This window comes from Glandiceps talaboti, chromosome 20 (assembly GCF_964340395.1).
Source record: "Glandiceps talaboti chromosome 20, keGlaTala1.1, whole genome shotgun sequence".
Taxonomy (NCBI): Eukaryota; Metazoa; Hemichordata; class Enteropneusta; family Spengelidae; genus Glandiceps; species Glandiceps talaboti.
The window spans coordinates 9,426,538-9,440,678 of record NC_135568.1 but is presented as its reverse complement, the minus strand read 5'-3'; the positions used below and the strand labels follow the sequence as shown (position 1 = coordinate 9,440,678).

The window sequence follows — 14,141 nt, the reverse complement described above, 5'->3', positions numbered from 1 at the left end:
AATGTGATATTTACAAACAACTGTAACAATGTAGTGATTCCCAGAGTTCTATTCAAAAAAGCAAAGCTATAACCTTTGATGTACGTTGTGCGAGAATGTAACTAAAGATGAAGTTGGCGGTCATCAGTGTACCATACAGATTTTAAAGGCATACCAAACTTACTTTCATATTCTCCGTCGCTCGGAAATCCTTGTTCATCCATTTCATCTATAAATTATTAATAGGAGCACAAGTCAACGTTGCAGAAAAAAAGATAGCTTAATTATGTTTTACTCGATGTATAACCTCTCCTTCATCATTCTTGTTTCCTTCCTCGCCCGGGTGTGTGGATGGGGTGGGTGGGTGGATGGATGGATGGATGAAGAGTGAGTGAGTGAGTGAGTGAGTGAGTGAGTGAGTGAGTGAGTGAGTGGAGCGAGCGAGCGAGCGAGTGAGTGTGTGTGTGTGTGTGTGTGTGTGTGTGTGTGTGTGTGTGTGTGAGAGTTAGTGAGTGAGGTGATATTATTGGACAACAAAAATAACAGTTTGTGAGCAATCGTCATTGCGATGGTAAAGTCAAGTTCAGCTTGGTAAGAGATAACTATTAAAATATACAGCAAATTGGGAGCGCATGTGGCTCGTCGTATCATTCATTTGACATCATATTGGTCCGACTTCTTTGTGATAACAAGAATTGCATTACAATAAGTCGTGTACATGCAATAAATGTCCTTGTATGACAACATAACCCATGCATATGACAGAATTATGAAACAATCTACTGTACAACAATTATTGCAATAAATGAATCTGATTTCATAGGAGAAGCATTTGCAGTGTTGGTGGGAAGGTTAAAAGCATTTATTTACATTTGGAAACAAAATTTAACTGAAACAAACGTTTCCAAGACAGGAAATGTAAACACGATAAAATGCACCATATTAAAAGTCATAATACAAAAATGATAACGTTATGATATTGTAATATTCACTCACCCTTTAGTAAAACATGACGGGGTTTATGATCAGCGTAATCATACTTTAAATCACTGTCTAAATGTAAACAGAGGGAGAGAAAGTGTGTATGTGTTTCAATCATAGATAGTACAACAGTAAGACTTCACTGTAAGGTATGTCGTATCGCCCTCACCGGCTTGCTCTGAATGGGATTGACCAATGTTTGAGGGCGCCCCGTCATCGCATATATTACAAATGGAGATATAGTACGACATGTGTTGATCAACCTCTTAACCAAGCTGCGATCCAAAATGCAAGATTACAAATCGTCGTCACTGTGGCACACCCTTTAGCGTGACGGCAAGTTCAGACGAAACGATACGTGGGATAATCCGACGTTCTTTGCTTAGTTGTATTTGGTGCGGTAAAACTAACTATCTACCGTCTTACACACACATCTCAGTGGGTGTTTAATCAAACCAAGGTGGCACAAAGTGGGTATGAACCCAGGTAGGAAAACACTAAGCTAACCATTGGGCCATCGACTACAACATGAACAGGTTTATAATTCACGATAATCAACGACAGACAGACAGACAGACAGACAGACAGACAGACAGACAGACAGACAGACAGACAGACAGACAGACACACACACACACAGAGTCAGACAGACAGACAGACAGACAGACAGAATTTGTAACTAATACACCCCACCCCGTAATGTTGTAGTAAATCTACAAGGTAGTCTTACCTTTAGTAGTATATGGCGAATAACGCATCATTTCATAATTGGTTTCTGAGAATGACAATACTTGTGATATATTATTTACGTAAGTTCAGTAAGAATAATCAACTTGAAAACTAGCCGATACTTGGTGGGTTTGAACCCAGACTATAAGAGGCAAATGGGTAACCACTCTGACACCGACAATCCACGACATTAATTTAATTCACGACATTAATTTACTTCACGAAAGCCCAACAAAAGACAAACATGTACATAATTGTAAAGTTTTACTCCCCCAGCAATTTTATAGATTTATCAGAGTTATCGTTACTCCCACTGAATTTGATGTAGACCTACCTTCATTGACCCAGATTTGGATTTTTGACGAATCAGTCGATTTGCCATTTACAGCGGTTTCTAAAATTTAAGCATGTAAGACGTGTATTTTTTACGTAAGTCCATTAGCTATTAACATGATTGTTTTATTTGCATTTCAAGGCCAGCGGCCCATGTGCAAGAACATTGCATTTCTATATCGATAAGCAAACTCTATACACAATGAATAATTAATACACAAAACGTAACTTTGAAGGCATGTTCATACCTCAACGCTCAAATATTTTAATAGTGGTTTGAGGCCAAAGCACTAGAATATTTTTGGCTTCTCAGAAAACGCTACGTTCAGTAGCAATACAGTCATAGAAGAATTTGCAAAACACGCAGTACCATGTTTATCGTTATTCCGTGAAATCACTTGGATTGAATGATTCTGAACATGCAGTTATAATTCGAAAACGACAAGGAAGTTATAAAGATGGAAGAGAAAAACGCGTGTATATTAATAATTACTTATTAATTGTATCAATAGACCTTACGTCGAAAGTGTTTTAATAGTAAATGTGTCCATAAGCTTTTAACTGATACGTTACACTACTTCACATGACATGGAATGACATTGAAAACATACTTGATACTAAAGCTGTCCTAGACAAAATAAGTTGTACCACATTATCTCACCAATTTGAATGGAATTAGAAATTAAGGTAATGGTTTAAATGTGATGCATGCAACTCTCAGTTAAGTTTTGTATCTCCAATTTGGAACAAACAAGTTGAAACAAATAGTATCGTAGTCAAAACTGGAAATCAAAACGCAGCTAGATGAATAAATTATTCTTAAACTCCGGAATCTAACATGTAAGTAATGTGAAAATGCTAAGTTTATGATAGTGTGTAATAGTTACTCACTCTCTTCTGAAACGTCAATTGGGTTTTCATACGCTTTTACATTTCCTAATTGTAAAAGAGAGGAGTGAAGTTTCAAATGTGGTCGATATTGGGCGCCAGATGTTCAGCATGAAAGTTTCTTTATCATACTATTGTTAAAGTCTGTAGTAAACAACACAATGCACAAGATTTATACTTCATCAGTTTCACTAAATTCAACACAAAAAAGACCAAAATACAAAATCTACAGTAATTTCAAAGTAGTACCCAAAGAAATCGTGTGAAAAATGTATGCGATATAAATACCTCATAAAACTGAAAGTAGGCCTACCTTCAATGTCACGTGACCAATTAGATATTGGACCTTTATCTCCACCACTTTCTGAAAATTAAGAATGCATGGCACATATTTACTCTGCGTATAAGTTTTGTAAAGTTCAGTAATGGATGCATTTGAAACTATGCTATTTCCTCATCATCCCACCATTTCGATCAAAATTCATGCCAACCACGAATGGTACGAAAACTCAGCTATTGCACTCAAATACAGAGGATTTCAAACTATCGTTCAGTGGATGTGCTTGATACGACCGCACAGAAATCAATAAGAAACTGTACGTGCTACAAATTCATGGTAAAATCGCCTATTGCTACATTTAGTCAGAATGAAATTAACCATTGCATTTAAACCAACGTATTCTAACAAGACACAGATACACAGACGCCAACCTTTTGCTGTTTTACCTTATGTTTGCATGGTTACACGTCAGTTTACTTCCTTTAGACAAAATGTTGCAAGATACTGCATGCATTCAATCTTTTTATTGTCTTACCTGTGTAGTTTCCAATTACTTTTCTGCGCGACTGTATCAAACAGAGCCTCTGAACCGTATTTTGAAATACGATGTACATTAGATAAGTAGTAGGTTGTTGTTGTTGTTGTTGTTGTTGTTGTTGTTGTTGTTGTTGTTGTTGTTGTTGTTGGAAGAAATATGTTCTACAAAATTTGTAGGTTTTCTATCTATATACTTTGAACAACGCATTGTATGATATAACATACATAGGGATAATAATTGGCACACGAATAAATATTCAAGATGGAGATACACAATTCTCAGTTTGATGTATGCACCAGAAAACACATTAACATTCCATTTTACGAGAATGTGACACAAAAATGTTTATGCAGTCAAGAATAGTAAGGAAATTTTGAAGGCAAGGTTTAGAATATGTTTGGTGCACAATTATATGTACAAAACCATTTTGTTCGTATCCGAACTTGATTTCTATCTTTTATTTTTATCTTTATTTATTTTTTTTTTATTTTTTTTTATTTTTTTTTGTAACTTGATTTCTATTCCAATAATACTAAGAAGCTACGATGAAGGTAACAAGAAAGACATTATATATTTCGTTAAGAATGCATATGTCTTCATTCAACATAGCCTTATATTGTGTACGCCTTGGTATGCAGGAAGATATACGTTGTTTTGGGGGTGTTTTTTTGTCTATTTGTTTGTTTGTTTGCTTGTATTTTTATGTTGCTTTTATTTGTTTGTTCATGTCAATATTTAATTTATATTGAGTACGTTTGTATTAAAATTAATTTTAAATCTAACTGAACAGTTCACTTACCGGGAGCTTTTGACTTCGAAACGCACATACCCATCTTCTTTCCAAAGTGCTTACTTTTGTGTTTAGGATATTGCTGCTGTTGGTGCTTAACCATGAGTAATGTGATGCTATAAATCTAAAATAACAAATATAAACAAATGTTAGTGTTAGAGAATGTCTTCCTTGCAACCATCATAGTTGTGTGGAAAGTACAGTCTACTCAACATCACTAAAAGTGATCCAACAGCCTACTTATTTCCGGTTGGAAACGCCACTCAATGAAAGGATGGGTTCCTGTTCATGACTCTGTAGTAATTGCACGAGAGTAATAGCAACAGTGTTTCACAAAAGTGATAATAAATCAAGTTTACCAGACACAACATATCCAATACCAAAAACAGTTGGTGTTATCCCAGACAACAAACAAAATGTCTTGGACGTTATTCAAAATGTCGCCACCAAACAAAGCCACATCATTCTGTGTCCCAATGTGAAATATTCTATTCGTACCTATAAAACAACCTTAATTCATGTTTGAATAATTGCACACATTTTCAGTGAGTCTCACCATTGAAGTATAATAGCTCATTGGTCTCATCACTAAACGTCAGAGTGAAACATATAGCTACTTAAATACGTTAAAATGCAATGCTATTTTCTATCGTTTTTATATCGAGAAACAGATTGATGGCATACCGCCCTCTATATACGATGCGATAATAAAGAGTATTGTATTAATCTACAGAGACATGTTATGCACTGTGACGTCACTTTTCCCAAGGTGATAAAAAAGAACTTGATTAATAAGCTAGAAAGAAGTAGTCTCGGTTTACTAGACCCTCCGCCCGCCCTCAGCAAACATATTAATAATGCTTCCCCACCCCATGATTTCTTGAGAAGGTCAGGGGAGCTTTCAACATCAGACGCTACAGTCCCGAAATCAACATGGACAGGGGGCATCGAAGCACCTTTACATCTACAATCGGCTAGTCACATGACAACGTTGTAGTCTGCTGTATTAAACTATGGGAAGTGTCATTCTGATGTTGCTTGTCGACCAAGACAGATCGAAAACTCAATGCGAAATACTTTAAACTGATTGTGCGTTATGCCCTGTGTAAGTCCGTCATGATATTTTTATTACAGGGAAGCTAACTCCAGAACGTACCTATAAGCTATTATGTAATAAATATTAAATATGATGTAATTTATTTCACCACATCCCACGCCCCACCAGGGCTGTTCGTATATGTGCCACCCTTTTGGATATGTGTTCTAGTAGACATTTCGTCTAAACTGTTGACGGGGTTGTTTTTCTACCTGAAAATGGGAGCCACTCCAAACTTTTTGCAATTTTGGTAAATTAGTCAAACTGAGGTCCTTGAAGGAGACGTGAAACTCACCTCATAAAGACTAAGCTAATTTTAATTCTCTGGCTGAGATTTTATCAACGGTTGTTAGATATTCGGCATGCCCTTGAAATACTTGTCTTTAGATATCGATGTAACGTGTGGTGGTCTAAAATTGAAACATTGAGTTTTGGTCACATTATGTCTAAATTGGCGTGTGGAGTTGCCAGCATTGCTAGGCCACACCTGAAACAATTGGGAAACTTGGAACAGCGCAAACTTTTTTATTTGAGGTCTTAAACTCTGCTTTTCATACCTAAAACACAAGGATTATTTCATACTTTGCTGGAACATTATTTTCATTTATTTAACGACTGTCATAAAAATAATAGAAAAACAACAAACTTATTTATATGGCGATAGCGATGGAATGAGGTCCTTGCTGTTAAAGTGAATGGTTTCGGTCACATAGTCGTGTATAGTCGAGTATATCATATAAGTGTACAATGACATCATGTTTTAAAGTAGTGACAACTCTCTATACGTCATCAAATTGACTCAGCCAGTTTTTCAAGGCCACTATGTGTTTACGTGACGATTATCACGCTCGGAGAGCATGGTTAATGTAGTCCTTCATGACCTTTGAACCAGGAAGGGACGAGCCTTACAATGTTTTTTTTTTCTTCAATTCTTTGCTGTGTTATTGAGAACATATTCAACAATGCAGTAGACCGTTAAATATGCATTGTTGACGATACCTTGTATATTTCCATCTCACTAACAGCATAACAGCATGGAGACATACACATTAAATATAATATCTATATGAGCTGTCTTCTAATACCACAGATGTTATTATTTCCTTCACAAATATATGTTCCCTGTCATCAATGGCCACGTTTCTACGATCTAAAGGAGGTATATTTCATATATCATGTTCACTGTTTTGATGACGTCAGCAGTTAAAATCTTGATACTAGTCACACCGCTATGTTATGACCATATATATTGACTGCAGTTTTCTAACAACGAACAGTAATAAAGGAACCACTATTCTGAAAATAAGAATGTAGATAGTCTGTGGTGTACAAATACCAATTGAACAATGAACAATAATACCACAGACAAAGAAACGTTTCTCTATTGTGTGTGTGATAGTCTTTGAAATTTGCGGCCTTCGCATGATAAGGGGTGAGCTTTCTTATAAGACTTCAAACTTGCATAATGACATCCACCTCCAAGGTCAAATAACAAATTTCTAACTAAAGCATAATTAATACACATTATACTGCATCTACATATTCGATAGTAAGCATTCGAGTTTAATAAGTAATAAATTAAATCTTTTACCATGACATTTGTCTTCAAGATCAAACAGCAACATTCACAAATAGCTAATAAAAATGGAACTTGTGTACCTATAGACTTCTTTTACATGTCTGCACTATGTTTCATACAAAATACCTAAATTTAAATCTGTCAGAAATGACATTTGACGTTTAGGTTCATCTTCAAATTCTACTTGCAAAAGAACCGGAAATTGTTCGGAATATTTATATTCTGCAGTAAATGTAGGACGTTTGACCTGAGCAAAGATAGGCTACGACGTGGATGTCGCGTGATCCATCCCTCCTGAATCCGTCCTGGACCGCTCCTGAAAACCACAATTGACTGAAACTATAGAATGGGGCAGTAACCTACTACTATTTTTCAGTAGAATTTTCAAGGACAGTTAGAATGCGTCCACAGAGCACATAGGATGATCAGGGCGGTTCTGGAAACCTCTCTACGTTGTCCTAAGTCAGGACGGTTTTAGGACAGGTCAGGACGCGTTTGCGTCTACACTAGCCTACCGCCATTGAATACCTCCTAAGGGGGAATATTTCGTTCCGTATAGATTAGCTGCCATTAAATAACCACCATTGCACCTATCGCCAACACATCCTGGACAAACAGTAGAAAACATTTCCGTCGGACAAAAATTTCCCATCGACGGAGAAGATCATAACACCTTCGAGCTTGGATAAATGAAGAATACCGAAAATATTTGCGACTTTGAATGTAAAGTGATTCAAACGACATGAAAGTGGGATTTGTTGTAATTTCAAATTTTACGATTATAAAAAGTATCACTATCCATTTAGTCATGTGACAGCCTAAGAATCGGTCATGTCCGACAAATATTATTTTTCCCAGCGTTCATCATCAGATTTTAACAGGAATATAATTCCAATGGTGACATTTTGGAGTACTACGGAACATACATAGAAACTCACCTTTTCTAGGGATGAAAGTTATGCCTTATGGCATATGAGTTGTTTCTTTAACTTGAGTTGTCACAGTGTATTACCCAGTATTTACTGAGCCCTGCCGCCGCGTCTGCATATTGCAAGATTTCAACGATTATTTGGACAAAATCTTCTACAAGCGCTGTTAGAAACAGCTGCTTGGGATCCGTGATGACCACCCATGCTCGATAAATGACATTTGTGTCTTTTATTCGCAAAAGTTAAATTCTAAACACCTAGATGTCATGACGACGCGTTTGTGTTCAAGACATGTTTATGTCCACAGGTTCATACTATAGGTTAAGTAGCCATCTGGAGGCGTTCCGCCATATGCGTCAGTGCAATTACCTAATAAAGGAATGTTTGCATCTACATATTTTCTCCTACCTTCTTATCCGTGCAAATTGCTGATAACTAGAATTGAGTTACACTTTCGACTTCATGTTTGAGAGATCAAATATAAAACTACCAAGGATTTACTTTGTACAACGTAATCACTTATTAACCAGGTATATGTGGAATACAGCGTGAACCAATGCCAGAAAAAAATGTTATGTAAATCCCAATATCTCTGTGCCCTTTGTACTATGACGTGTTTGAACTAATAGGGAAGTAAAATGTGTGATTTTCCATTTTCGATATTGTTGAAAATGCTTTGTTAAATGACGTTACCCATACTTATACACATCTAGATGCATGATATTACTATCATTTATTATATACATAGACCCTCATATTCCCAGGGTGTGACGTGGAAGTATAGTAATATGAAAGGCATACATTTCTTATTACTATGCTTTGACGTCACACTATAGTGATATGGTCGGAACTACTTTGAATTATTTGTAAACATCATCAACCTGTACAGTTACGATGTAGTTTGGAAATATAGTTTCCTTGCTATTCATGGATTACCGAATATCGACCATCATCATCATCAGTGTAATCAGTGAACAAATGCACCTCGTTTGGACACATCTATCGCCTTTCGTATAGCCACTAACGTACGTAGACATGCTAACATCAACATCATAAAAACTTCCAGTTGTGATAGTTGCACAACGCAGTGAAATCGTTGTCCGTTAAATTCAACTATTGATAGAACTTTTGACAATGTGTTTTTGAAAATTTCACAATGTTTTCGACATTATAACTTGCCAGTGTTGATGTTTTTAGCGTATGACTCTGAGCCGAGTTCTATGCATAACCGGTGTAGGCACCCATTCGTAATTAGCCAGTCTCTCGATATGTCTCATTTTTCCCGATGACAGTGTCTATATGTTGTCAAAGAATTAATAACTTCTCTTGACAAACATCCCGTCGTTTGCAAAATGTTCCCTACCTGAAAGTCTGTGGTGTAATTTTACCGATCTCAACATATACGGCCGGGGGGGGGGGGGGGATACGGTCGACATGAGAGGAATCAGTCGTTCTCGAAGACATATCACTCATTCGGAATACCAGGAGATTATAAATAAAATTTTAGTGCTTATTTAGCAAATTTCACAAGTATATCCGAAAGCATCATGGAAATTGAAAACAATGGTTTCGAAATCATCACTCAATACTAAAGAAAATGAATTTAGATGTTATAGACAAGTCTGGAATTGATAGCAAACATAATGGAACGTATACTGATGAATAGCTCTTTCTGTATTGCAACATAAATCCTCGTGTACTGGATAAAACAATCACACAAAACTTTACACAATCTAAGTGAATTAATATGATAAACAGTCACGAGAAAAGCTACAATGCAATCTTCGACGAAATGTGTGCTATTAATCACAATTTGATATCTTTTCCATCACCATTGAAGGGGAGAGAAGAACAAAAACACTAACACATAATAAACAAACACACATAGTGATACTTAGATGTTATTTATGACTTCTGATTCTTCCACAATTTTTTCTAGCTCTTGCGTGGTCTATAACCTTAATTTCATGAATATTGTTATATGTTCCTATAGGAATGTTTTTTAATAATTGTTCTATTCGTGTATATGTTCTGGGCCCAGGTATATGTTGTATGTATTGTTTGCTGTTTTGATGACATCGGAAGAAATAAATCAGACCAGACTCCGTCTGTTTGTGCTTGCTGATATACATGAACAAAACCGCATATTATTTGTGGAGCACATGAAAAGAAGTGGTGCTTAAAGTGCTAAACAATTATTACCCCATAAACTGTGCAACCTATAATGGTCTACCTCACATTGCGTAATTTCTGAAACAGGGCCAGGAATGTCGTGTAGCTATATATTTACTTGATAGGATAGGTCTTTTCTAGGTCTGAATCGTATGATCACACTGGAGATAGTTTTCCTTCAGTCCTAAATCAACTAATTATATCATTTCTGCATGATCAATATAAAAGCCCCTGAGAATACAGGTTGACATGCAGTGAAAAATGGATATGTTGACGATGTTGATGTGACAACAGTACCATGTGCATATACGACGCATAATAGCATTCTGTACCACATGACATATACCATAATTGATGTGGTTGCTAGGGGCATTGCTCTCACTTACATTGTTGATAGGCGGGCATCCCTCTAGGTAGCCAAAGTCAACATTTGGTCAAACCAAATTTTCTCACTCTGTTTATTACAGATGATAGTTAAGATAACAGGATTTTTGGAATGGCCTTGAATCAAGGCTGAGAATTTCAAATCAAATGAATTAAATGCTTGAAAGATGTAATTTATTCCTGGAGAAATTTCATAAAGTGGTCCTTTAAAGAACACTGAAAAGCTACCATATTACTTGACCATTAATCTCGCAATCATGGTAAGCCAAATGTTGCAACGTTTCATGGTAACATTCTGTTTGTCATTATGATAAAGTTAATTATAGCAACAGCAACGAATTGGAAAATCCCAGACTGTCCCTCCAATCACGCCATGGTACGAAATGGGTCAGCGAACAATGGAAATCACACATTTCAGGCGTATTGTTCATAGATTAAAAAAAACAATGCAATGTGTTGTTGTTTTGGCATCGATTCAATTAGACAGCCTTCAGTAATTACTATTGGGTGGGCCGTCAGAAGTCTATTGGAAAATGTCGTGTGATATGTGTCCCTCTGCGATTCCATTTTCTAACCATATGAAATCTGAATGCCTTCAACGATGGCAAAAGCAACTTTTGATAGATTCGGGAATGAAGACATTGCCTTTCCTTATCCCGCAATTCTCGGATTACCTTAGTTAATAAAAATTATTCAGTAATAAAATGTCATATATTAAATATTTGGTTTGTTATGTGAAACAAGTCTTCGTCAAAGACATACCCAAATGTATTTTAAACTAGTTTATTAGACTAAGTGTCCACTCAAATTGTCAGAAGAGTGTTTACTATTTTGGCAGAGATACCATATCAATATGCTCCTGTGCTGTTGCTGAAGGGAATAGCGCCATCCAGTGGAAGGGTTTTCCCAGTGACAGATGTCGCTGAAAAATACGCCTGCATATCTACAAGCTTAAGGCTCTCGCCCAATCAGAATGCAAGATTGATGACAGGTGACTTATAAAAACACATGTACATCTTTGCGATTAGTTGACATAAAACAGTGTGGCGAGTACGTCATTCCGTAACAACTTATAAACGAGAAGTCGTGGACACAAGATGGTGAAACAAACACTAACGATACAAGAAGTATTAAACACAAACAAATATATACATATTTAGACGGTTATTCTACAGCAAAATGAATAGATGTACATGTACCAAAGAAAATAAGATGAATGGGATAATAATGTGAAAGCTCCTGTAGTTTGAGATGTTTACCCAATACATTGTTAAATGGTTTAACAGGTGTGCTTTTTGCTTATAGACGTGCAAGGTCAATGCCGCCCAAACCATTCGAAACAAAGGTTGCTACACACTTTGGCTTCAGGTCTATGTGATAAAGCATTATTGATGAGTCAGAATGGTCAAATGTTTGAAAACTATTGTAACAGTTAATTATGCCAAAAAAAAAAACAAACAAACAAACAAACAAACAAACAAACAAACAAACAAACAAACAAACAAACAAACAAAATCATTCTAAATTTAAAAAAATGCCTACCTTATATGTCCAAACACGTACATTTAATTATCAAGTGATATTATATCATAGGTATAGTGGTTACCTTTGATTTTCACAAATTGTAGTAGGGGCTCAGATATGTTACTTTATACAAACGCCGTATGTCAGAGGTCGCGTTTAAGCTTATTTTGTGTTGAACGGAATACTATAGCTATTTCTTGTTTTGTTTTTAGGCCTGACATAGGGCAGTGAAGAAGTTCAAAAATAATCAACTCGCCGTTTTGTCCCGTATACGTCAAGTGCATAATTGTAGCCATGTTCACATTGTTGTCAAAACTTCAGATCAGAAATTGTACACAAGTCACAAGTTAAAGAATGTCGTCTACTTCGTTTCACCCACCGACAGTGTGTTGTTAGCGATTTACACCAAGCCAATGTACAGGTTTAGTAACACAATAATTTGTTTTATATAGTTGCTAAAACTGTCAAATCTAAGTACGCCATACAAAATGTTTTAACGATACGTCATATATTTGACTTCTGTTTTTGATGCGAGACTGTTGGTCCTGTTTCAATCTCCTCACCTGTATTTGTCCAACATCTACCATCAAATCCTGAAATGGTGTAATAAATGCGTGTATTAATCACGCCGTAAACTTTGTCTTTTCTCTCTACCCTTCTCAACTTCTAATAAATAAACGATAAATCTGTCAGGGTTGAAGATACAGACAATGTACTTTGGCGAACTTGATCCCCCTTATCTTCCAAGCGTTGAAAAACTTGAATATCATTTTTCAAAACACTTGGAAAGTTGTCGGCAGAATCCTTCAAACCAGAAATTCTGTGACTCTTTGTGTTTTGCTACTCTACACACTAGACATATGGGTACATAACGTGTTTACCCACGCTTTGGTGTCGGTAGTCTACGTATATTTCTCAACAATACAAACAGTAAAGATATGTCAAAGTTCACTGAGGATACTTTAGTATTTTGAATTGGAAATAATAAATTGCACTGTGACTGATTGATAACTTTCCTCGTCTTTAAGACTAAGAATCGTTGGTGGATACTTGTTTGTCTTAGAGTGTGCACCAAGTTCTGTGGAGGATTAATTTGATCGAAGACTGTTGTCAATGCTTTAGTTCCTCCTTTAATAAGAAGTTGACAAAGGAGGAAATAGTTCGACGTCTCTGGTGTTGGTGACAGTTCTTTAGACAGGTCAATGTCTGACATTGCCTCACATGAAAACAGCAACGCTGGTGATTTGTAGCAGAGTCCACGTTAGCTGCAATGATTGTAGCGTTTGCTTTGATTTTGAGGTTTTGTTATGCTGTTTTTGTGGGGTTTTTTCCGTTTCGATGTTTAACCTGAAGCAAGCGCTACAATTCCTTTAACAGAAAAGCAAATAGACGGAAGCGATTCAGAACGGAATCGCAAAGTTGAGTGAATTTGTCTGCTAAATTACGTCATACCTGACAAATCTGACACCAACATTAATTACGGAGTCTTCAAGACACAAGAAGTGTTCAGAGGTACCCCAAATCCGTCAAAATCGGCAAATGTAGCAATGCATGCAGCATTTTGAAACGGTCAGTACGCTGACATCTTTCTCACGTCTTCAACGTGTGGTCTCGTTTATTTGCGTTTGCGTTACAGGAATTGTAGCTTTTGATTCGGGTTTAAACATCGGAATGGAAATAGGCACAAAAACGGACGAAAAAGCCCTCAAAATCACAACAAACGCTGTAATTATTGCAGCTAAATTCGTGTGGGCCTTACCGTGATCTTGGGCCTTACAGAAATAAACTCTTCTGGGTTTGCCTGGCTAGGCCGATCTAGAAGATATCCTTATTCGTACTGGGTACATTCCAAACAATTTGAAGGCGTATGCCATACGAAACTTGAATTCTTCAGACTGTGGTTTGCTGAAGTTTCGCAGCACAGTAGTCAGTAAGGCTT

General features: G+C 36.5%; 1 protein-coding gene across 6 annotated transcripts in view; it reads right to left on the bottom strand.

The window, feature by feature from the left end:
- LOC144450726 (UNC5C-like protein) overlaps positions 1-14,141 on the bottom strand; it is a 22,236-nt gene extending 8,095 nt beyond the window's left edge. For 3 of the 6 annotated variants that reach the window (XM_078141412.1, XM_078141415.1, XM_078141418.1), the window contains exons 1-8: positions 8,132-8,323; positions 4,528-4,642; positions 3,224-3,274; positions 2,914-2,958; positions 2,024-2,083; positions 1,691-1,735; positions 976-1,032; positions 164-208 (exon numbers count right to left, since the gene is read on the bottom strand). In XM_078141412.1, coding sequence (XP_077997538.1) covers positions 164-208; positions 976-1,032; positions 1,691-1,735; positions 2,024-2,083; positions 2,914-2,958; positions 3,224-3,274; positions 4,528-4,621 — 397 coding nt within the window. In that variant the 5' untranslated portion in view covers positions 4,622-4,642; positions 8,132-8,323. Of the gene's footprint in view, positions 1-163; positions 209-975; positions 1,033-1,690; positions 1,736-2,023; positions 2,084-2,913; positions 2,959-3,223; positions 3,275-4,527; positions 4,643-8,131; positions 8,324-13,961 lie in introns of those variants that run through there. The other 3 variants (XM_078141413.1, XM_078141417.1, XM_078141416.1) reach the window with 3 other exon arrangements.